This window comes from Podarcis vaucheri (assembly GCF_965113315.1).
Source record: "Podarcis vaucheri genome assembly, chromosome: 12".
Lineage (NCBI taxonomy): Eukaryota > Metazoa > Chordata > Lepidosauria > Squamata > Lacertidae > Podarcis > Podarcis vaucheri.
The window spans coordinates 10278956-10304526 of record NC_138750.1 but is presented as its reverse complement, the minus strand read 5'-3'; the positions used below and the strand labels follow the sequence as shown (position 1 = coordinate 10304526).

Genomic DNA, 25571 nt, shown 5'->3' with positions numbered 1-25571 from the left:
AAGAATCACAAAACAGAGAAACCAGTAGGAGAACACTTCAATCTCCCAGGACATTCTATACAAGATCTCAAAGTAGCTGTTTTACTACAAAGGAATTTCAGAAATAGACTGGAAAGAGAAGCTGCTGAATTGCAACTCAATACCGAACTTAAAACCATGGAGAGACCTGGTCTGAACAGAGACATTGGATTCCTATCTCATTATACATGACTAAGCCATTTCTCACCTTCTCACCCCTTGCCTTTTCCTGTAAGACCTATTACAGTCGTCAAGAGTCGTCAACAGGCTCATCTCAGCTATCTGCCAATCTCCCATTCCCACCACCCTTCTGAGTAACACCCCTCCCCACCTTCTCACTATATAGAAGGATCTGGCAACTTCTGTTTCAGTGTATCTGAAGAAGTGTGCATGCACACGAAAGCTCATACCAAGAACTAACTTAGTTGGTCTTTAAGGTGCTACTGGAAGGAATTTTTTATTTTGTGCTGCTCAAGACACTGAGACCAAGCACAGTGCAGTTTAACCCATTGTTCTCGTTACGCCAACACCACCTACGTGAAATGTCCATTTCGCCATAATGTTCATACTAACCTGAACATTTGGGGAGAAGGGAAGTGCATGCTTTTCTTTAAAATTGCCTCCGAGCAATTGGGCTGGCATGTTGAGGAGGTAATGCTCTTTCCTGAAGAATCTCTTAGTTTTCTGAAAGGCAGAACACCGTACTCAGAAGGACACCAACCCCAACAGAAATGCATGAAGGTGACACTAGGCTTACGGAAGCGGAAGATATCTGCCTCTAATTCTACAAGGTACACTAGGCAGTGCAGCTAGTGGGAGTCAGCGCTTGGGCAGAATACTTGTACACTATTGGACTGTACCTTTGTTTAAGAATTGCTTCAGGCAAATGGCATAACAACGGTCTTCACAAGGTACACCTTGGTGGTGTGCCAGAGGTTTCTTTTATTTTCAATCACTGTCCACATGCCTCTGATGATATTACAGTGTGTGATGATTCGCAGTGTCATAGGAAGAAATATCCAATACTCATTATGGCTTGCTTGCTGGATTCTCTGGAAGAAACATCTGCTGAGCTTTGTGTTACCTTACCAAACGTAACTGTTCGCCACCATGGTAATGATACAGAACTCAGCTGTGAAAAAGTTACGATGGTATCAGAGTATTTTTGCAGACCGGTGCAGAGCTGTACTGAGCTTTTTAGTACAGTGGTACCTCGGGTTAAGAACTTAATTCGTTCTGGAGGTCTGTTCTTAACCTGAAACTGTTCTTAACCTGAAGCGCCACTTTAGCTAATGGGGCCTCCTGCTGCCGCTGCACCGCCGGAGCACGATTTCTGTTCTCATCCTGAAGCAAAGTTCTTAACCCGAGGTACTATTTCTGGGTTAGCGGAGTCTGTAACCTGAAGCATCTGTAACCTGAAGTCTCTGTAACGCAAGGTACCACCGCATAGCCGACTTGGATGCACCTGATTCTAGCGAAGATCAAAGAACCAATGGAGACAAGTGTTTAGTTTTCTTGAACCTCCTTGAACCCTAATCCAACCTCTCCCTGGGATCTGTGTCCTCAAGGCTGCCACCACCACCATCATATTGGAAGGGAACCTTGGCTTGGAAGGGGGGTGAAGAGCATTCCAATGTCAGATCGTTTTCAGTTCTCCGGCAAGAGACACCTGAGCTTTGATCCAACTACAGTTAGATAAGGCAAAGACTGCAGTCTTATGGTCCTGAATGGGTAACCGTGCGCAGCCTGGGAGTCATTCTGGACTCACAGCTGTCCATGGAGGCGCAGGTCAATTCTGTGTCCAGAGCAGCTGTTTATCAGCTTCATCTGGTACGCAGGCTGAGACCCTACCTGCCTGTGCCCTGTCTCGCCAGAGTGGTGCATGCTCTAGTTCAGTGTTTCCCAAACTTTTTTGGGCAACGGCACACCTGTTTAATGAAAAAAAATCTCGCGGCACACCACCGCGGCACAGCCCCGTGACGTCAGCGCGCAGCGTCATGCGGGGAGGGACGCACGAAAGTGAAAGTTTTTTCCCTCCCCCTTGCCGGGGAACCTCCAAGCTTTGGGGGTGGGAGGAGGCAGCAGAGCGAGGGACTGAGGGACAGCAGCAACTGAGGCGGCGGCGGCTGTTGTGGTGGTGGCGGCGATAGCGGGCGGAGGAGGGGGCGGCGGCGGGGCTTGAGGAGCCGTCGCCGGGAGTTGCTGCTGCTGTTGTTGCTGCTGCTGCCCGGACATGCCGGCCTCCTCCTCCTCCGCTGTCTCGCGCTCCTCCCTTTTGCACGCGCTGCCCCGCCGCTCGGCACCACCACCGCGGAGCCGCCCCCGGCTCGACGCGGATCCTCGCCGCCGCCGCCTCTCACCGCCCGACTCGCCCGCCTCCCTCCCACGGCACACCAGCCAACGTCTCACGGCACAGTAGTGTGCCGCGGAACACCGGTTGGGAAACACTGCTCTAGTTATCTCTCACTTGGACTACTGCAATGCGCTCTATGTGGGGCTACCTTTGAAGGTGACCCAGAAACTACAACTAATCCAGAATGCGGCAGCTAGACTGGTGACAGGGAGCGGCCGCCGAGACCATATAACACCGGTCTTGGAAGAGCTACACTGGCTCCCAGTACGTTTCCGAGCACAATTCAAAGCGTTGGTGCTGACCTTTAAAGCCCTAAACAGCCTCGGTCCAGTATACCTGAAGGAGCGTCTCCACCTCCATCATTCTGCCTGGACACTGAGGTCCAGCGTCAAGGGCCTTCTGGTGGTTCCCTCGCTGCGAGAAGCCAAGTTACAGGGAACCAGGCAGAGGGCCTTCTTGGTAGTGGCACCCACCCTGTGGAACGCCCTACCACCAGATGTCAAAGAGAAAAATAACTACCAAACATTTAGAAGACATCTGAAGGCAGCCCTGTTTAGGGAAGTTTTTAATGTTTAATAGGTTATTGTATTTTAGTGTTTTGTTGGAAGCCGCCCGGAGTGGCTGGGGAAACCCAGCCAGATGGGCAGGGTATAAATTATTATTATTATTATTATTATTATTATTATTATTATTATTATTATATTACTTACCCAAGAGAAAGCCCTATCGGCCAAATGGAGGAGTGGTATCTGAGCAATTTGGTGGGGCCTGGCATCGCGATGTGCTGATGTTGCACTCGTGAGCATCGCACCTCCTTCCCTAAGCCGGGCAGAAGCTTTCTGGGCTTTGGGAAAGATTTGTCAGGCCTCCTTCCCAATCCAGTGGACAGCTATTCTCTATTAGGTTTGCCAAATGTTCGCTGCTCCTTAATTACCGTATGTCAGGCTGATGTAAAAAGGCACAGGAACGGGAAAGGTTTTTTGGTTTTTTGTTTAAAGGCAATGCTATTCAATATTCATGACAAAAGCAGCAGAGAAGACAAATAGGAAGAAGCAGGAGATGATCTAGCAACCAATGATCCGTGAGTACGGAATATATATGAAATCACCCCTTTGCTACTCCATGTGGTCCAGCAACATCCCCAGATACCATTGACTACAACCCCAGATCTGTTCACTTACCTTGTTCAGCACTATTGGCCAGAATTAATCACGGGGTTAAAATCTTAGGTTACAGGCTTATGACACAACAGAAAAGCAGATGCACATGAAAAAAGCTGAATCATTTGACCTCTGATCCATAGCAGACATGGGAGAGATGTTCATGTTGGCCATTAATTGTGACATTGATGAGCGGGTATAGAAATAGATGGAGTCAGTTCTCGCTGACAGAATACCGATCAGCTACGTCTGAGGTTGCATATCTGAGCACAGAGGGACTCACTAACCTGGCAGCGTGAGCCGATTTGAGGATTCTGGCAATGGTGCGGGTTTCATAAGTTGTTTTGAACCTTGAAAAATAAAAAGAGGGTGAATTATAGTAGCATCTTCAAGTATATTCATGTGGTGAATTAGTAGATTGGTCCCAGCTCCTGCCCACCTAGCAGTTCAAAAGCATGTCAAGTGCAAGTAGATAAATAGGTACCACTCTGGTGGGAAAGTAAATGGCACTTCCGTGCACTCTGGTTCGCCATAAGCGGCTTAGTCATGCTGGCCACATGACCTGGAAAAACTGTCTGCAGACAAACGCCGGCTGCCTATGTCTATAGAGCGAGATAAGCGCACAACCCCAGAGTCGTCCACGACTGGACCCAACAGTCAGGGGTACCTTTACTATATTCCTATCTACTGTGGCAACAGTAGATAACTGGCTTGGATTTGGTGGAAATATGGGTGCATTGCTGCAGTTACAATGTTCCCAGTATTAGCCCTAACACCAAATCATGGGGTTTTGAGGAACCCTTTGCCCCTCCCATTCATCCTCAAACCACACCCTCCCTTCTTAGCCCTACCTCTTTAAACTAAAACAAATGTTGACCAATATGGCGACCGTGTGTTGTAGAAGAAAAATACAAGCTTTAGTATTTCACTAGTTGCCTGTTTCCTTTTTTTATTTTTGTCTGCAGCAAACTTAGAGGTTACTTAATCTGCTGCGCACTTACCTGGGGGTCACTTTCACTGAAACCACTGGGGCTTAGTTCTGACTAGACATTCCTAGGCTTGCCTGCCACTGGGACACATTTCTGCATTTCACGAGTTGCACACCCGTCCCACAAGGCTTCACCAAGGAACACATTGATTGTAACATAACCAAGAATGGGCAGCAGCGAGTTTCTGCTGCAATACAGTGGTACCTTGGGTTAAGTACTTAATTCATTCTGGAGGTCTGTTCTTAACCTGAAACTGTTCTTAACCTGAAGCTCCACTTTAGCTAATGGGGCCTCCTGCTGCTGCTGTGCCGCCAGAGCACGATTTCTTTTCTCATCCTGAAGCAAAGTTCTTAACCTGAAGCACTATTTCTGGGTTAGTGGAGTCTGTAACCTGAAGCGTATGTAACCTGAAGCGTATGTAACCACTGAAGGTACCACTGTAGCTGTATTCCTCTGCATATTTATACTCAGGCATAAGCACCACTGAACTCTGTGGGACTTCCTCCCTGATCCTGGGAAGCATGCGCAGGATTGCGGCCTTAACTGGTTAGTCTGAAATGCTGCTGGGCAGGACCATTAACATGGGAGCTATTTTATTTTCTCAGGTTTTAATCAACACGTTGTGGCTGCTTTTTTGGGCTGCTTTGGAACTGCTATTGTTACACTATGTATTCTCTGTTTTACTGGATTTGTATCTAGCCACTTTAAGTGTGTGTGTGTGGGGGGAGAGATGGGACCTAATACTCTTCTTGCCCTAGGGCTAAGTAGTATCACCCACTGCAGCTTGTTCACCTTTACACCTTATAAAAATGTGGAAAGACATTAAGGTGACTTGGCCACGAAACCTTGGGCCAGTTGCTGTTTCTCTGGCTAACCTGCCTCAGTGTTAATAAATAATAATAATAATGAATTTTATTTATACTCCGCCCTCCCCAGCCAGAGCCAGGCTCAGGGCGGCTGACACCAGTAAAATTACAGTAAAATATAATGGGGGGGGGGGGAACCAATTTAAAATATAGGTTAAAATGCAATATAAAATGCAGCCTCGTTTTAAAAGTAGCTCATAGATCAAAACCATAAGGGGAGGGAAAGATAAGGGTCAGACTGAGTCCAAGCCAAAGGCCAGGCGGAACAGCTCCATCTTGCAGGCCCTGCGGAAAGATGTCAAGTCTCGCAGGGCCCTGGTCTCTTGGGACAGAGCGTTCCACCAAGTCGGGGCCAGTACTGAAAAGGCCCTGGCCCTAGTCGTGACTGCTCTGGTTCGCCATAAGTTGTAGCCAGAGGCCCCAGTCTCCAAGGAAAAGGGGGGGTGGCCCTGATGTCACGTGTGTGACATCGAGAGGAGTCAGGGGGTGGAGCTAAATGCGGCAGCGGCGGGGCTTCAGTGGCCGGTGGCCCCTCCTCCTCCTGCCGCTGCCCGGGGGCTTCTTCCCCACTCCGTCCCCTCACCAGACAGCCACTGAAGCCGTGCCACACTCGGCTCTGCGCTCAGCCTACTCCACCCCCTTCGAACACTGGGAGGGGGCAGCCCTGTCCCCAAAATACGGGGAGGAGGGCTCTGCGCCTACAAGTGGGAGCCCCTGGTTGTAGCTAATACAGTGGTGCCTCGCAAGACGAAAAGAATCTGTTCTGTGATTCTCTTCGTCTAGCGGTTTTTTCGTCTTGCGAAGCAAGCCCATTGACAGATTAGCGCTATTAGTGCTATTAGCGCTATTAGCGGCTTTTAGCGGCTTATCTGCTGACCGGATCAGCTGATAAGCGGCTTAGCGGCTTAGAAAAAGGGGGGGGGACCAGCAGGAACTCGCAAGACATTGTCGTCTTGCGAAGCAAGCCCATAGGAAATTCGTTTCGCGAAGCACCTCCAAAACGGAAAACTCTTTCGTCTAGCGAGTTTTCCGTCTTGCGAGGCATTCGTCTTGCGGGGCACCACTGTATAAAGAGAGATGTGCAAGATGAAGATATATAATGTAGCATTGCTTGCGCAGAGGGAAATAAAAAATGCACACAGCCAGAAAAGCAAACTGTACTAAACTGGAAAGTCTATTGCTCTAACTCAGTATAAGGCAACTTACAAGGCTTGGTTAATTTCATTGTACACAGGTTGTACATTGACAATAAATGCATTATTATTATTATTATTATTATTATTATTATTATTTATTATTATTCCTTTGTTCTTGTCAGAGGCAGATTTAGGGGTGTATGGCAGATTTGCATGTAGCTGACGGGGCCATATAACTCTTCCACTTGCTTCTAAAAATTCCTGCGCACACCCCTTTGCTACAGTGTTATGAAAGACCCGCCCCAAACTCTAATAAACAATTTTTTTAAAGAAGTCATTTTTTCTGAGAAGATTCAGGGTTTTTTTCCTCAGAAAGAAAGAAGGCAGCATTGGAAAAATCCCCTCCAAATATCATCCCCCAATTGTTATTTATTTTGTGTGTGGTGGTCAGCATTTCACCTCCACAGTGCCCCCGAAAGTACACTTGGTCCAGGGTATTATGAAAAATCCAAAATGGCAGCCAGTAATGGTTGCTACTGCGACCTTTAGTGGCAGTAGGAGAGTGGGGCTTAGGGGAAAAGGAAGAAGCCATGCTACAGTCATTGCTAATGCTGACGAGCCCCCTGCCCTGGAAGCTGATGTGGAATTGATCCTCCTGTAGAAATGAGGTAGAATCCAGCCCACATTTCTTTGCCCACAAATAGGGTGGAGAATTTTGAGGAGCCTTTGAGGAGAGTATTATGGAAAGCAGAGTATTGCTAGCCATGGGAAGAAATGGCAAAATGGACTTCTTCCATGTGCCTCCAGGCCATAGCTGTTAACATACAGATTTGAAAATAAGGGACCAGCAGCCTTGAAAATAAGGGATCAGCAGCCAAAATAAGGGATTTTTCAAGGAGCACAGTAATGTTCAACTTCTGAGCCCCTCCGAGCCAAAGGCAGAAAGCCCAGCCAGCAGCCAAACAAAGCCTCAAGCGGTGGTTCCCACAGCGCAGCAACCTGGCAAAGGGGATGCAGCAAGGAAAACCACCGTCACCTCTGTGCTGGGAAGCGCTGAGCAAAGGCAAGTCCCCAGGCAACGCCGCCGATTTGATCAGCACAAGGCATGCAAGCTCCACCCCCAAGTCGTTCTTAGACTCCTTATTGGGTGAGCAACGCAGCCAAGCAACACAGTTGGAGCCTCCCTCCTCCCTGGTCGGCAGGGAGGGAGGGAGAGGAGCTGCTTCCTTTGAAACCCAGGAAATTTAAGGGACATCATCAATAAGGGACAGCAGCGGGACACGGCGCTGGGATAAGGGACTTTCCCACCAAATAAGGGACGGTTGACAGCTATGCTCCAGGCCTCTGATGTTGCTAGATGGTGTGGGAAGGAGCCCCACTGTAGTTGTTCCCACACTGCCAAAGGCAATGGCAGAAGGACCTTTAATTTCCTCCAGTTTCATGCAGCAAAAGAAGTGTGTTTTGCATCTGTGAGCAGTTATAATGCCCCCCAAAGACAGTAACGGTGATGAACACTCTCAACGAGCTCCATTATTCCATTAGATAAGCTAACTCGCTTTTGCACAGAACAGGAATCCATACCAATTGGAGATCTCATTGCTTTTATTTGGTAATAAGGAGAACATACAGGAACTCATTTACAGAAAGAAACCTGAAATGCTGAAAAAATGTTTTATACATTTAGAGACAACAAGCCTCTTCCTCCCAATAAAAAAATTACAGTGAACACATTTTCTTTAAATTAATTCCCAGAACAGTTGAGAATAGTCAGCACTGTATGCCCACGTCACTTAAATTTTGTATCTTAAGATGAAACAAACCCAGTGTGTTTTTCTCTGGGTGGTCTCCAGTGTTCTTGCTTTAGCAATTAAGTTGAATGGCATTTTTCTAATTGGACAGAGTAACGTATTTTTACAATGCCCTTGGGTTACAAATTAACATAATTTCCTAAGGCCTCTTCACAAATTCCATTTTTAGGTGCACACCTAAGATGTTTTACGAGCACACCTAATTGAGAATGAGGCAAGCATATTTGCAAATGTTTGCATCATACTGGTACACTCAGTTTTCTCCAGAGTAAACCCTTGGTGGGAAACCTATGAAATGACCCTAAATTTTAGTTCAGATATCTCCATTGTAAAGTTCTGGCTAAAATCCTAAATAATGTCCTTAGATTCTTGCACAAGGAAAACTTAGATTTTTATTTTTTATTACAAAACCAAAGTGCTTAGTTTTGATTCTCCCCCCCCCCCCCCTGCTCCTTACCTGACAAAAGCTCAACTACACCCATTGGGACAGAAATGCTCCCAATTAAATTCTAGGGCAAGTTAATCAAGTGATGCAGGAAAGGGGGAAAAAAGGTAAAGACTAGTAAAGTAACCACATCATTTAGTGTCTTTCCCCCAAATTCTACTTTTCTACTAGGAGAAGAATGGCAGCTGTGGGGGGCAGGGAGCAAATTCTGTCACCTAGAGGAGAAGACAAGGCCTGTTTCCTCAGTGCAAAAACTCCATCGAATCCAGCACCAAGCAGATGCCTTTGAAAAGCCCATAAGCAAGCAGCATGTGATGGCAACAGCCATTTCCTAACGTTGCTCCCCAGCAATTGCTGGGCAGCTGGGATTCCCTATAGTCCAACTAGTAGCCCTCAACAGACTTACCCTCTGTAGATTTGTCTAATCTTCCTTTAAAAGCATCCAAACGACGGTCCTTCACTACATTAGGTAACGGGTAAAGGGAACCCTGACCATTAGGTCCAGTCGTGACCGACTCTGGGGTTGCGGCGCTCATCTCGCTCTATAGGCCGAGGGAGCCGGCGTTTGTCCGTAGACAGCTTCCTGGTCATGTGGCCAGCATGACTAAGCCGCTTCTGGTGAACCAGAGCAGCACATGGAAACGCCGTTTACCTTCCCGCTGGAGCGGTCCCTATTTATCTACTTGCACATGATGTGCTTTCGAACTGCTAGGTTGGCAGGAGCTGGGATTGAGCAACGGGAGCTCACCCCATCACGGGGATTCGAACTGCCGACCTTCTGATCGGCAAGTCCTAGGCTCTGTGGTTTAACCCACAGCGCCACCCATGTCCCTTCACTACATTATGCGGCAGCAAATTCCACAAGATAATAATTATTTAACTACATGTCATGTGCTTTCTTTTATAGGTCCATTTCACACCCCCTAGGTCCTGCACGGATTGAGTACAATTTAGTTGATTTGGTAAGAGTTGAGCAGCAAATCTGGGTGGCAGGTTTAAAAAAAGGTAAAGGGAACCCTGACCGTTAGGTCCAGTCACGGACAATTCTGGGGTTGCGCGCTTATCTCGCCCTATAGGCCAAGGAAGCCGGTGTTTGTCCGCAGACAGCTTCTGGGTCATGTAGCCAGCATGACTAAGCCACTTATGGCAAAGCAGAGCAGCGCATGGAAATGCCGTTTACCTTCCCGCCGGAGCGGTAGCTATTTATCTACTTGCACTTGACGTGCTTTTGAACTGCTAGGTTGGCAGGAGCTGGGACAGAGCAACGGGAGCTCACCCCATTGTGGGGATTCGAACCGCCAACCTTCTGATCGGCAAGCCCTAGGCTCTGTAGTTTCGACTACAACATGTTAAATAACCGCCAAGTTCAATTTCTTTTGTATATTTTTTTTAAGCTATGTAAGCAATGAATCAGCACAGTAGGATATTAATGATGATGCTTAAGTCTTACAAATGTGAGTGTAACAAATCGGATAAAAACCAGGAGTTACAGTACATGTCGTTCTTCTGCTGAGGCAAGAGCAATTATAAAACTAGGTGCTAAGGAAACAAAATACTCTATTTTCTTAAGAGGGACTCTTCCTAAATGCCAGGAAACTTCTAATGTCTCTCTTGGTTCAATAAAAACAACCATTTTTATTCTTTGTACAAGTGACCCTCCTAGAAAAAGCAAATGATGAACCAATTCAGATCTCTACCTTCAAAGAGCCTCAAACTTTGAGGCCATTGGGCATGCATTATGCAAAGGAAGGTTCTTTGACAATCCTTGAATACAAAACCTGGAGACAAGTATTGTGGTCCTCTTTGTAAAAAAAGGGGGGAGGCTACTTTCTCAGATTTCTTACAACTTATACAGAGCTCTTCTGCATTCTGCATTTAATCCAGAATTTTCATGTCTCGTTTGCTCACATTTTATGGCGAAGTCCAGCTGATGTTCTTATTTAATCCTGTATTTTCCAGTGATTGCCTCATGTTTTCCACAACTGCAGAAAATCCAACTTCTTGAAGAAGGCCTTGTCTACACTATATATTTAAAGCAATATCATATCACTTTAAACTGTCATGGATTCCCTCATAGAATCCTAGAAACTGCAATTTGTTTAGGGTGCTGAGAGTTGCTGGGAGACCCCTATTCCCCTCACAGAATTACCATTCTAACTATCAACCCCTTCTTCCCAGGGAACTCTGGGAAATGTGGTGCTCTGGAGGGGAGGGAACAGGGGTCCCCTAACAACTCTCAGCACCCTGGGCAAATACAATTTAAAAGTAAAGAAAATTTAAAAGTGCTTTTTGAATTGTATTTTTCAGTAGAAGCCTTCAAAGTGCTTCCTCAAATATCGGAAATACAGCATACCTAGCAATAGATACATCAGTGAATCCACAGAGGTTCATAGGAAGATAAGAAATCTCAACAGTTTCAAAGTCTAAAAATCCTTAGGGACACAGATAGCTGGGTTTGTGACAGGTGTGCAGACCACATAGTGACTTGCCTGCCAGTTGCAAAGGTTGTGAATGTCAAACATAAGGCTTACAAATTTTGGTGATACATAGGCTTAATTTGAAATTAAGCTAGATGTAAACTCATTGGTGTCTCTGGTATCTTCTATCTTTTGCACCATAGATATCAACTTATATTATGCATGGATTGTTAAGGGTGGTATTATTTTATTAAAGTTATGGCTATAAATTTGTTGTGGCCTTTGGCTAGAACAATAACCTGATTGATTGATTGATTGATTGATTGATTGATTAGGTTTTCAGTAACTACTAACTATGATGCTTGAAGTGAGTTAGGAACTTCCCCTGCATACAAAGACCGGCTCTGGAGGATTGAGATGATGAGACCAATTGTGGGTCCAATGGCCAAGAAGGCAGTTTCTGTATGTGCTGGAGAGAGAAATGAGGGGCTCATCAACCTGGGAAGGGAGCCCATCTAGGAGAAGGAAGACTCTGACCCTAAACCTTCACTGTCTTGCAGGATATCTTGGCAGGAGAAAAGGCTAAGGAGTAAACCCTACACAAATCTGGGGTGGAGTCTCTTAAGATGGTTGGGTGGTGCCTTGTATGCCTACAGCCATGCTGGTGCCGTAAGTATTGCTCCGCTTTTCTTTTGGACCACATCAGCGAGGCTGAGAGGGGGGTCTTGTCAACAACCACCTGCAGTATCACAGAGTTGGTATGCCTCTGAATGGTGCTGTTGGGATCACAGATGGGGAGAGCACTCTGGCATGCAAGGGCTTCTCTTGGACACCTGGCTGGTACTGTGAGAATGCGATGTTGGATTAGATGGGTCTCTGCGTTGATCCAACAGGGCTCTTACGCTGCTGTGTCAATGCAGAAGGAGCCTTGTAAGAGGAAGAAATAATTTGCAGCACGTTGGAAATGTCTGTAATGTTGTTTGTAATTACAGAAACCACGGGGTAGTAGCTATTCCAAATTATGAAAGATGGCCTGCTCAGCGTAGCAGAGATCCATGGGGTTTATATTACTGTTGATGCGGCAGAAGGAAAACTAGGCCAGTTCTAGCCTCAACTCACATTATCTGCTCTTTCAGGACCGTTCCTTACTTCTCTCCCTCTCCCCCCATAAAAAATCTGGAGTAAAATTAAATTATGTGCTCACAAGCCAACAGCACTGCCTCCAGCGTTTATCATGTGTATCTCCTAAAAGCCATAATACATAAGTACAATATTGTTTCCATATATGTAGGTGAGATAACCTTGCTAGTGATGTGTCCAAAGCTAGATAGTAAGTCACTGGCAGAAAATCCTTCAGTACATACATGCTCCATGACTTATTATTTATTTTCATTTACAAATGGGGACTGAGACAATGGCTTGCATCAGGTTAAACCAAGAACCTATGGCGAGCAGTTCCCTTCAAACACCTCCCTTTCAGCACCCTAAAAACCTTTGAAGTTCAAAGGTTTTTGGAGGGTAAGGAATAATCAGTTTTTGGCTGACCTTTAAGAAGAGGCCAGAGCAGCCGTCAGATATTGAAAAGACAAAGCAACTAGCATCTTTTGCATATGAAAATGGAGAAACAGATGAAGTTTCAAAAAAAACCCCTGCAATTTCTCTACTTAATATGTAGGACAAGTACAAAGGTGTTGGGTTTATATAGCGATGCTATGCTAGAACTGGAACTGCCCTTTTTAAAACCAATTTTTTGAAAGGAAAAAAAGAAAGAAAGAAAAAGGCTGCAGTCCACAATGCTCAGTTATCTGGGAATAAGCAACATTAAAATCAGTGAGACTTACTTATGAGTAAACATACAACTGATCAGGCTGTACTCATCCGGATCAGAAAGTCCACTCCTGTTTTGTAAAGTATTTAAAATTGCTTCTTCATAAAAATTCTTTGGTCTTGGGAACATTTGGCTTAGAATCCCTGAAGAGTTAGGACTCAGATGGTCTTGGGCAAATATCTAATTTTTAAAAATCCTCAAGCTCTGTATTTTCCAAAATAAAATCGAGGATGAGAAAGCATGTTACATTGCACCTGAGTCTTACTGAGAAGGTGAATATATCATTGCAAGTCTATACTACAAACCTGAACGCCTTTTAAACTGGTTTAATACAATTTGTGAGTGTGCTCAGGTCTAAGGATTCCCAGCCTTATGGGAAAGATGCAGTTACCAGCTTTGTGAAAAGTCGTGAGAGCTAAACCAGGCAATCGGAAAAATCAGATAATTTTGCTACCTTATATGAATTTACCTTTGGGGGGAAAGGCTGGTTTATAAGCGTTGTAGGGCAAGCAAAAATCACTAACCTGGGCAGAATTCTGTGAGGTCCAGCATTTCATTTAAAAAGTTCTTAACCAGCATAGTCTTCCTCCCATCTGCATCAATCATATGCCACTTAAAGATGAGCCAGAGAGAAATCTCTTTGCATGCAAATGCTTCACAGAAGAAGGCTGGTGGTTTGAGTTAGGAACCCGTGAACAGGCCTATACAAGCCTACTCAGAAGTAGACGTTGGCTTACTTTGAGGTAAAGAGGATTGCACCCTAAGCGTGACACTAGGCTGCATGAAACCCTGCTTGGATTCTGTGCTTGTCATGCCCACCACAGTTTGGATCAACCAAACCCACTGAAATCAGGATTTATCCCCAAGCAAATCTGCATAGTACCAGGGCATCAATCATAATGATTAGCTCAATGCATTCCAGCCGTCAGACATCCTTTGCCATGCGCCATGATGGGAGAAGCAATTGCCTCTGGGACAGAAGTTGAATGGTGGGCATTACAGTATTTCGGCAGCTTAGTATTGAGGCAGTGCAAGCCTTAAAATGTTGAGATGCAACTTCTAAGTCCCACTTACATCTCTGATGGCAGAATTGCATTGCATTCTGTTTGCCTGTATTGGCTAATTAACTCCCCCAGTTCATTCAGCAATAAAATTTCAAAGGAGGAATTGATAGGCTCCCTCAGAGTGTTCTTTGGGTCAAAATAAAAGGCTATGAGTAACAAGGGTGTGTGTGGATAGGATGCACTTTTTTTAAAAAAAAATGTGCTTATTACAGAAATCAACAGAAACAACACTTTCTTTCCCCAGAGGCCGAGCCACATTCTTGCTACAGTACCAAGCCAACAAAACAATGGCTCAAATGAAAGACAGTCAAAGGTACACAAAATCAAGGAGACGTTGAGCAAATGAAATCTATTGAGTGTATTTTTTTTTCTTGAAAAATACTATAAAGCTGTCTAGGAATTCAGCAATTTGCTTATTTGTAAAATAGCCAGAATTCTTTTTATTTATATATGTAAAAAAAAGAATCTGCAGAAACCCCAGTGCTCTAAATCATGGCTTTCAAATAGACAATGTTTCTTCTTTCCTTTTCCTTTCTTTGTGCATTAAAACAACTCATGGAAACAACTGTGTTTTTCCCCAAGTCTCTTTCCACGGATGTGCCAAAGTCTCTGCTTCACCATGTCAGAATATTTTTTTGCAAGCTGCAACTCAAAACGTCTCACATTTGCTTGATCTGCAAGTCCCGAATGAAGAGTCATTTCGCTAAGGGGAAATTTCATTTTTTAAAAAAACCCAAAACCCAAAAAAATCACTTACATGAAGAAGGAAAGAAAAAAACAAACAAACCCCGAAGTCCCAAGATGAAAACCCCCAAAGTCATTGACTGCGAAGTAGCCAGTGAGAGGAACAAGAAGCAGCAGGCGCTTTAGAATCTGCACAATGCCCTCCCCAAAAAACTGGTCTTTGTGGAAGGAGATCAGTTAGAATGATGAAAGAAATTTGCAGTCCCTTTTTGATTACAATATGTGTGGTTTTGTTTTGTTTTTTTACTCTTCTGTATCTGGAAAAGAGAGAGAGAGAAAGAGAAAGAGAGAGAAAATTGTCAGTGCTCCTTCCTACTGACCAAGAAGTGGGGGGGAATGACAGAAAAGGGGGGGAAGCTCTATATCAATATTATGCTATCCTGTGTACGCTAACAGGGAAAGTCTTCGACGGCTAATCATTACGTAGCCTAAACAGCCCTACCCATATACAAAAGAGAGGTATCAGCTGACTTGGGGGAAACCCCATAATTTGTGGAGGTGCAAAGAAGCTTTGGAAAACAAACCTTAAAGCAGGGTACTGATCATGCATATAGGATGCCAATGGTCTGTTGTTGGGGACGGGCAGTAAACCAGGGCAGAGGGGCATAGAACCCTGAGCAAGAGCAGCGTTCAACGGTGTCCCTTGTTTTTTCAAACTCTGTGATTTGTACAACTTTTGACACTTGGGTGGGTATTTCCCCACTGACTTCAGGCTGCTTGGAGCCTATATGCCTTCTGCTGTGGAGTAAAAGATTGGGGCATAGGAAGCCAGACTCTTCGTCCGTTTAGCTTCGTTGTCTTGCCTTTAACCAGCAGTAGCTGTCCAGGGTTTTGAACAGGACTTCTCCCCAGTCCTACCTGGGATGGGATCTGGGACAGGATGGGCTCAACCATGGAGGTATGGCTTGTTCCTAGAAGATTGGGTAGATCACACAGGGGAAAGAGTTGCAAAGTCCCCATGCCCTAGTGCCATTGGCTTCTTTTAAAGCTCAGATTAGAACAATGGAAGCAACAAACGGCCTTGGTCCAGTATACCTGAAGGAGCGTCTCCACCCCCATCATTCTGCCCGGATGCTGAGGTCCAGCGCCGAGGGCCTTCTGGCGGTTCCCTCATTGCAAGAAGCAAAACTAAAGGGAACCAGGCAGAGGGCCTTCTCGGTAGTGGCACCCGCCCTGTGGAACGCCCTCCCATCCGATGTCAAAGTGATAAACAACTACCTGACATTCAGAAGACATCTTAAGGCAGCCCTGTTCAGGGAAGTTTTTAATGTATGACATATTAGTGTATTTTTGGTCTTTGTGGAAGCCGCCCAGAGTGGCTGGGGAAACCCAGCCAGATGGGCGGGGTACAAATAATAAATTATTATTATTATTATTATTATTATTATTATTATTATTATTATTATTATTAACAATCACACATCTTCCCAAGTGCATCTGTTTTGGTCCTTAGGCATCAAACAACTGGCACCGGTTTCAGATTGATGGCTGTGGACGTCAGCCTGGCCCTTCCCTAATGCAAAAGCCCCCCCACGCTTCTGCAAAAAGGAAACTAAAATGGAGAACTCCCCAAAGCTGCATCAGACACAATGGGAGGGGTTCTGAAAATGCAGACAGTCCCAGCACAGGAATTCCAACCGGCTTTGGTACTTATGGAATAAGTAATACCAGATTTGGCCTTCTTCTAAAATGCTACTTCCTTGGTTGGGAAAAAAGAAATACCCCTGACTTCTGTTGACATCAGGCATAGGCAAACTCAGCCCTCCAGATGTTTTGGGACTACAGCTCCCATCATCCCTAGCTAACAGGGATGATGGGAATTGTAGTCTCAAAACATCTGGAGGGACGAGTTTGCCTATGCCTGGTTTACATCCTAGAGTTCAACCCCCCTACAAATATCTGACCAACAAGCTGCACTAAAAAGAAATTAGCACACAACAAATGGTAAAATAAAGCTTTAAGCCAAAGTTTCTCAGATGAGAATTTTCAGCACAAATCCAGGGGTAGGAACTTTGTGTCCTTCTACCAATAACTGCAATGTTTGCATCGAATTTGCTGTCCAATTTTGAGGAGGAGGTGTCATTTTTGTTCAGCACTAACAAAAAGTTTTACAGAGAGACACACACACAAATTAGAATCTGTTGTGACTGGATGTTACAACGTAATGGCAAACAATATAAATGAATTTGCAAGTGGGCCCTAACCAATTGCTACACTGATATATATATATTTCAGCCCCCAAATAGTCCCCAGGGCAGTTTTGAGATTAAACACATGTGATTACTTATATACAGCGTGTGCAATGGGCGATTCATCTCTATCCAGTGCGTTCACATTTCTTTCATTTATTTATTTATTTATTTATTTATTTATTTATTTATTTGTATTCTTTAGCCAACTTAATGTTGCTCACTCGTGTAAGCAAGTTTCTGGATTGCATTCCAGTCAATGGGGTTTAGGAAGGAATTTTGCATGTCGGAAACTCTACAAAATGGTAATGACTGCCAACAACCACTGGGAGCCTAACACTAAACACATAGAAAGAGAGACTTTGAATTGTTTCCCACCAAGAGCATTCCACCAATGGACAGTCTCACTTCTCCTCCATAACTACTAGACATGAGGATACATGATTCGTCACTGTTGAAAACCACTATGGTACACAACATATGGAAGAAATGCAATCAGTGTGTCCTTATTTCACATTAACTGGGACTTTGCCATCATGGAGGACATCTAAATACCCTTCTAAAAGTACTTAAGATGCCTTGAAATGTGTTGATCTGAAATAGCGAGAGCATGTCACTGTGATCCACTGGATCGGAACTAAGGAGGATTCAAACATAGACCAAACCACACATTCATGGGGGGGGGGGGTCATTTGGCAAAGTCATCTATCTTTCACCCTCATGTAAAGAGCTTTGAACTGAAAGTAGCCATGGCATATCAGAGATTAGTAGCACGTCAAAAGCCTTTCGTGAAGACAGCGAAAATTAAAGACTTCATATACTTAAAGTGTCTTACTGACACTGAAAGTGCTGTGTAAATAACAAGCAACACACACACAGTTTTCATATGCTCACACAAGTCATTTGCATGGCACCCAATACATTCCTGCCACAGACTAACAGTCCCCCCTTCATTTGAAAGCACTGTCTCTTCCCTTTTTCTTGAACCCTTTCCCACCAACATCACCCAGTTCCATCTCTCCTTGGACCTTGCGTGCTGACCGTTTCCAAATGGCAGGGATCATTCAACTGGCCAAATTCATTCAGTTGGTTGTTTTTATTTTGGTGACATTGTGCAATAGCTGTGAACTGCCGGTTGAAGTTTGTGAAATACATTATGGCCACTAGATGGAAGCCTTGCTTGCTTCCTTACGACATGCCATGAGCATTTTTCCTTGCCTCCAGTTTTCCTTTGCCAAGAACATGGATTCATGTTCATATTCATAGTTTAATACACTATTCAAATGCAGCAAATGGTTTGGCACAAACGTGACAATTTTTTTGTTGTTTTGCTAGAATGATATGCACTTACCCCTCATATTGAGGGTACTGTTGAGCAGGCTTCCTCAACCTCGGCCCTCCAGATGTTTTTGGCCTACAACTCCCATGATCTCTAGCTAGCAGGACCAGTGGTCAGGGATGATGGGAATTGTAGTCTCAAAACATCTGGAAGGCCAAGTTTGAGGAAGCCTGCTGTTGAGTAATGGCCTAATCTGGATAATCAAAGAATTGTAGAGTTGGAAGGGACCCCAAGGGTCATCTAGTCCAAACTCCGCCATGCAGGAATCTCAGCTAGAGCATCCATGACAGATGGCCGTCCACCCTCTGCTTAAAAACCTCCAAGGAAGGAGAGTTCACCACTTCCCAAAGGAGTCTGTTAATCCACACAACCACTTGAGCCCATGCAGTCACCAACTGAAGCACAGAGCAGCTCATGAAAAGCCCATTTAAAAACCCCTCAGGCGTCACACATTCACATGGTTGTGTGAAGGAGCACTTCAACGCTTTTGGAATGAAAACGAAACATAAAACCTGCTAGCGCTATTCCAGTATCACAAAATATTTGACCATATGTCTGCCCTTACTCCCAAAGAGTTTATCCAGGTATGTAGGTTCCGTGTATACCTACTGGAAAGAAAGGAAAAGGTAAAGGACCCCTGGATGCTTAAGTCCAGTCAAAGGCGACTATGGGGTGCTCATCTCACTTTTCAGGCCAAGGGAGCCAGCGTTTGTCCACAGATAGCTTTCCAGGTCATGTGGCCAGCAGGACTAAACCGCTTCTGGCGTGACAGAACACCATGACGGAAACCAGAGTGCACGGAAACGCCATTTACCTTCCCACCACAGCTGTACCTATTTATCTATTGCGGTGGGATGTGCTTTCGAACTGCTAGGTTGGCAAAAGCTGGGACAGAGCAACCGGAGCTCACCCTGTCGCAGGGATTTGAACAGTCAACCTTCTGATCGGCAAGCCCAAGAGGCTCAGTGGTTTAGACCACTGTGCCACCCAGAGCGGTGCTTGGTGCCCATTAGGACTTGTGGTGCAGAAAGCAGAGAGTTCATCAGTAGTTGGAGCCAGAGCCAAATGCTCTTACTATGTTTTCATTTGTTGGAAGCTACGCAGAGTGGCTGGGGCAACCTAGTCAAATTGGCAGCATGTTATTATTCTTAAGCCCACAGGTAATGCCACCGCCTAGACTGGATATAAGTAGGTGGACGGCAGGTTTTGGGGGCTGGCTGAGGGCAGAGATGTTGGTGGGGCAGTGCCCCGTTTGCCCAGATAAACCAGCCTCCACTCCTTCCAACACTGGATTTTGCCATTCCAATGGTACGTAGTGCCAATGCGAGGCACTAACAAAATGAATCTGAAACTGATGGCGCGGAACTTAATTTCTAATGATACGGTGCACAGAAGGAGCTAGCTATTTTAAAATTAAAATCATGATAAGCAGTCTAATTAACTCCTGGGGGGATATAATTTGCAAAATGAGATAATTCCACTTCATTGGTGGCCACGTTACACGCTGCCTTTGAAAGAAAAACATTGGCAAACAATGGTGTTTGGATGGAAAGGGTAGCAAATGTTCTGTTTTCTGAGAGCAGCTGTGCACGGGGCAAAGCTATGGAATCAGGCCCAGATGTTTTACTGCTTCTCTCAAGAACATATCCATATGTTCCACTTCCTACGTTCCATTTTCACACAGATTTCAAGTCATTGATAAGAGGGCACACATTTCTAAACAAGTGGGGGGGGGACTGGCTAGAGTTGACTTGAAATTATCTATTGTTGTTTTCAAATGAAAAACACTTAATTAACCAAGATATGTCTGTTTTTCATCCAACTCTATGACATATAGCACTACTTGTAGGAAGCTGCAAGGGTCGTTTCTCCCCCCCCCCACCACCTCTTTTTTAGGATATAGGATGCTCACTATCCTAGGGACACAGGTGGCGCTGTGGTTTAAACCACAGAGCCTAGGATTTGCCGATCAGAAGGTCGGCGGTTCGAATCCCCGCGACGGGGTGAGCTCCCATCGCTCTGTCCCAGCTTTTGCCAACCTAGCAGTTCAAAAGCACGTCAAAGTGCAAGTAGATAAATAGGTACTGCTCCGGTGGGAAGGTAAACGGCGTTTTCGTGCGCTGCTCTGGTTCACCAGAAGTGGCTTAGTCATGCTGGCCACATGACCTGGAAGCTGTACGTCGGCTCCCTCAGCCAATAAAGCGAGATGAGCGCCGCAACCCCAGAGTCGTTCACGATTGGACGTAACTGTCAGGGGTACTTTACCTTCACCTTATGCTCACTATTTGGGTTTTTAAAATCAGCTCCCTGAAGCACTGCTGTGTATCCTGGGCTTAGATGGAAAAAAGAGGCACCTTCAATTTTTGCATGACTTTCATAAGCCTGGGTCAGTTTTAGTATCAAAAGGGAAACTTATAGACCTTTGGGTGTGCCAAAGAAGTAGCCCTTGGATGTACCTACCAACGATTTTTATTTTTCTCCCAGCTGGTTCATATGGTTCACTGCATATGGCAGGTAGTAGCAGCCTGGGCTAGATGAACTGATAAAGAAACACACTGGATCCTTACCCTCTGGTTTCTTTAATGCATTTCCCTGACCTTTCTTGTCTGACTTCTCACTATCATCTTTTAAGTCAGAAATCATACAAAGGAGAAGTCCTCAGTGTGTGGCTTGGTTGTAACATGCCTCCTATAATTTAAAGTGTTCAGGGCTAATTTAGACAGAAATGTACAGAGCCTAAGGAGTATTCACACACACTGATTTGGCGTATAACTAGATTGTTCTATACAGTCCAGTTGTCCCTGTGGATTCGGGACAGTCCCTGCTTTCTGGTACCCATTCTTAGTAAAACACGGCCCCTGACCTTTGAGGTTGCCTTCTGAAAAATCGTTAGCATGTTGTCAGCCTTAAGAGTCCAGCACGCTCCTCTAGGTCTCTAAATCTCTGTGTGAGGACTGGATGCCTCTGAAACTCTTATGCACATGCATGTCAATGCATGAAACGGTCACTAAGGCACTACGTAGTGCATAGCTAGCTATTCTGTCAGTGAAGTTTCCAACACAATATCTGTTGCAACATCATGAGATCAGTTCTAGTGGATGTGGCCTAAAAAGTGTTTGCAATGACGTAGCCACACTTAAGTCAGAAAGGAATTAGTTTCACTTGGTTTCAGAACAGGAGCCATATTAGTAAGTAGCACTAAAAATAAATAAAAATAAATAAAAATATTTGAGAGTAACCTTATTAAATCCAGTGGAGCATACATCTGAGCAGACTTGCCCAAGCTTGGGAAGCCTATGTTGTAGTAGGGTTGCCATATGTTGATGAGCGAAAAAGAGGACACATTTGCCAACTTCTACTTTCAAGTACGGATCGCTCTGACGACATTTTACATACCAATGAAAAAGAGGACATGTCCTGGGAAAAAAGGGCATATGGCAACCTAGCCATTATGAAAAATGAAGCAAAGTGGTCTTTATTCTGGATAAGTGAATCCAGAAAATGTCTGTTTCTAGCTTTGCTCATTGTTGGGTCTGGCTCCACCCCCTGTCAGAAGGGCTACACCCCCAACAGAGTATTTCAGAGGGACCTCAGCAGGAAAAAGGGGGGTTGCCCACCCCTAACCTATACTATCTGTTTGTATGGCATACAGACTGCACCTCCAGAACACTTTTGAATTGAAGTCTGGGCCTCATCTGTATCAAAGGATGTACGTATGTACCTATGTAAGTACAGTCGTACCTTGGAAGTCGAACGGAATACATTCCGGAAGTCCGTTCGACTTCCAAAATGTTCAAAAACCAAATCGTGGCTTCAGATTGGCTGCAGGAAGCTCCTGCAGCCAATCAGAAGCCACGGACGCCCCATCAGACATTCAGGTTCCAAAAGAACATTTGCAAACCAGAACAATCACTTCTGGGTCTGCGGTGTTTGGGAGCCAAAACGTCTGAGTTCCAGGGTGTTCGAGATCCAAGGTATGTCTTGGATCAGGAGCTGAAATGATACATGCTTTCTACCATGCTCCTTTGCTACAACTTGGAACGGGGAGCATACACAAATGTTTCCTCATTCGGAGCAAGAGGGATACTGATCTAGGAACCATTTCCTGCATTCTGTGTTGGCTGGGCACAGGTGAACTCACTTATGCAAATATGCAGCGCTTTGACATCCCCTTGTGACCTCTGTTTGCATGGGTGGCCTCCATTTTACTCTTGCTGAGAATAACAAAAAAGCTAATGAAACCACAGTCGTTGGGGCAGCAGGGGAAAGAGATGCAACAAATAGGGTGAACAAGCGGGAGGTTTTGGGTTGGTGTTTTCTTGAAAGAAAACTTTGCCCTGAAAAGTGAAAAGGGAAGATGCACAGCAGCGCCTTACTGTGTAAGTAAATTACTGTGGCAAATTACTCCACCAGTGTGGAGACAAGCCACACTTCACAGTACAGAAGTGTCAAATCCACATACCATAGCTCTTCAACATATTAATTTCATGTCATTTAAAGATTTGGAGTTACATTCATCTGTCTTTCTGTCCTGAAATGACTTTGTATAGGGTCGCTACCAAGCTGAACATATTTTTCTCTCTATAACACGCAGATTTTTTTCTCCTAAAAAGTAAGGGGAAATATCTATGCGTGTTATTGAGCGAATGTGTGGTCCCTGGAGCCGACTGGCGCGAGTGCAGGGGCAAAAATCAGGCAAAAATGAGATTGCGTGTCACCGAGAAGGGAAGCCTGAAGAGAGGAAGCGGCTGCTTTCCTGCATTCTGCCTCAGGGTCTTACTACCCACCCACTTCTGTTTCGTTGCTGTGTTTGCTCAAACGGAACAAAGAGCAGGGAAATCCCCTGCCCTCCAGGCAAGCAGAGGGGAAAGGAAAGGATCGCGTCCTTCCTTCTAATTCCTCTCCGTGCTCTGGTGCTGCTGCGTCCAGGGAAGCATTCTAGGGACTCACAGGCAGCCGGAAAACATGCAGGTGGGAGAGAGAAAGAGAGAGGGAGAGGGAGAGGGAGAGGGAGAGAGAGAGAGAGAGAGAGAGAGAGAGAGGGCTGGCTTGGGTGGGTGGGGGAAAACTTTTGCCTTCCTTTCCTCCCTCCCGTTGAACCCCTCTCCTGCATTCTTAGCCAGCTGCTTCTCTGCACACCCCTCTCATGCTCCTTGTCCCTTCTGTTTTTCCTACCCTCCCCACTTAAAACGTGGTTACAAAGCACGGATCTTTGCATTGGGTCACCCCAAATTCACCATCAGATCACATGTCTGTGGTCACAGCATGAAGCACAAAAATGATACATCCACTGTTTCATTCAGAATTTCCCCCCCCCCCTGTTTTCCTCCTCTAAAAACGATGTGCATGTTATGGTCAGGTGTGTGTTATAGAGCGAAAAATACGGTAATATACCATTCTCTGAAGAGGAAATAGTTCCCAGGCTTCAGTGAACACCAACTTGCAAAACTTCCAGAGATCGTTTACCAGCTGTAACTGAGCATTTGAATGTTTTTGTGTCATCAGCAGGACCAACGCTAATGAGATATTAATATTTCCCTTCAACAACCAAAGACAAAAGACTGCAAAAGGGCAAGGACCTGGAATATCCACATGAATATTACACTCACAAAGTCTATCCTCTGCAAAGACACAGAGGCTTTTCCTAAGGCAAGGAGACTGTGCACATTTGCAGAATTGAATTTCCTAATGAATAGGGTAGCTTAAGGGACTTATAAGAGCTGTTCTTCTAGCTGCATGGTGGAATGATGAGTATAATGAACTCTGAAAAGAAATGATGAAACTATCCCCAGAGAACAGGAACAATCCCCCAGAATGAGATAGACTAAGTCCAGCAAAGAAAAACACTCTTATGCATCCAAGGAGATTAATGTTGTGTATCATTACATTAAAGTTCCCTTCTAAAACTGTACAGGCCACTAAACTAGTGTCCCAGGGAATGACACAGCAGAAATGAGCCAGCAGTGGCCGCAAAAGTGCACTTAAGTGCAATATCCAGCTGAATGAGACGTCTCATTTGATTCTCTCATTAATTCATTTATATTGAGAGCCATTATCTTTTGCAATGACAACAGCAACAAATTGAACGGAAAAAGAAAGCTCTAACCTCTGTGTGTGTGTGCATGTCCATTATGTATCTGTGTGTGTGTGTGTGAGTGAGAGAGAGAGAGAGAGAGAGAGATACCTCTCTCACACAGACACTTACCGTATTTTTTGCTCTATAAGACTCATGTTTTCCATCCTAAAAAATAAGGGGAAATATGTGTGTGTCTTATGGAGCGAATGCAGGCTGCACAGCTATCAGAGAAGCCAGAACAGCAAGAGGGATTGCTGCTTTCACTACGCAGTGATCCCTCTTGCTGTTCTGGCTTCTGAGATATAGAATATTTTTTTTCTTGTTTTCCTCCTCCAAAAACTAGGTGCGTCTTGTGGTCTGGTGCGTCTTATAGAGCGAAAAATACGGTAATTCTAGGATATCATTAGAGTGCATATTAGAAAGCAAGTCTGAGGTGGCATGCCTACAAGAACCTCATCCGCCCACCCGTCGCCTACTCCAAATCTCTCAAAGATATGAGCTCAGCATTGCATTCTTTGTTTATTATTTAAAACACTTATATCCCACTTTTCCTCTCCACAAAGGAGTTGTTCAAAGCAGTATACAAATGAAAAGTACATTTGCTTCTGCACAAGGACTTACCATTCTGTACAAGCCGCTTTTGTTCTCCTGCCGTCGCCTTGGACTCCGACTCCTTTTCCACCTGAGTTGCATTTTTTCCTTGAGAAGCTTCATGTTTGCTGCCAGCCGTTTGGCGAGTCCCATTCACATTAGTCTTGCCGGCTTCCGTGCTCTTGCTTTCTCCCGAATTGCCTTCTTTACTGCTGTCTGGCTTGGGGGCAGTGGTTTCCTCAGCCGGCTTTTTCCCGTCGCTTTCTTCCGTTTTCTTGTCATCCGTTCCCTGCTGAGCATTCTCCTCGGCCTCTTTCTTGGCTTTCTCTTCTGCATCCTCGGCAAAAGCAAGGACAACAGTGAATGGCAGGAGGGGGAGAGAAACCATCAGTCAGAAGGGCAACTCTCCTCTCCGCAGCCCCAGCCCACATAACCCATGGTCAGAAATGATGGAGGTTGCAGTTCAGCAATATGCTCACAGGTCCTCCCATCTCCTCAGGTGACTAAGACCACAATCCTAAGCATGTTTGTAGAATCACAGAATGTTA

The 25571-nt window shown here is 45.1% G+C and overlaps 1 protein-coding gene and 1 long non-coding RNA gene across 9 annotated transcripts in view; one reads left to right on the top strand and one right to left on the bottom strand.

The window, feature by feature from the left end:
- PDE1C (phosphodiesterase 1C) overlaps positions 1-25571 on the bottom strand; it is a 265314-nt gene that overhangs the window by 10000 nt on the left and 229743 nt on the right. For 6 of the 8 annotated variants that reach the window (XR_014212337.1, XR_014212338.1, XR_014212339.1 and 3 more), the window contains 3 exons: positions 25054-25353; positions 3819-3881; positions 592-702 (listed from right to left, as the gene is read on the bottom strand). Coding sequence is in view for 2 of the 8 variants with exons in the window: in XM_082192834.1 (XP_082048960.1) it covers positions 3819-3881; positions 25054-25353 (363 nt within the window). In the remaining 6 variants the exon portion in view is untranslated. Of the gene's footprint in view, positions 1-591; positions 703-3818; positions 3882-14276; positions 15086-25053; positions 25354-25571 lie in introns of those variants that run through there. The other 2 variants (XM_082192834.1, XM_082192833.1) reach the window with 2 other exon arrangements.
- LOC309515248 lies at positions 8114-14806 on the top strand. The gene is made up of 2 exons (XR_014212357.1): positions 8114-10571; positions 10631-14806. It is a non-coding gene; the product is annotated as an uncharacterized lncRNA (long non-coding RNA).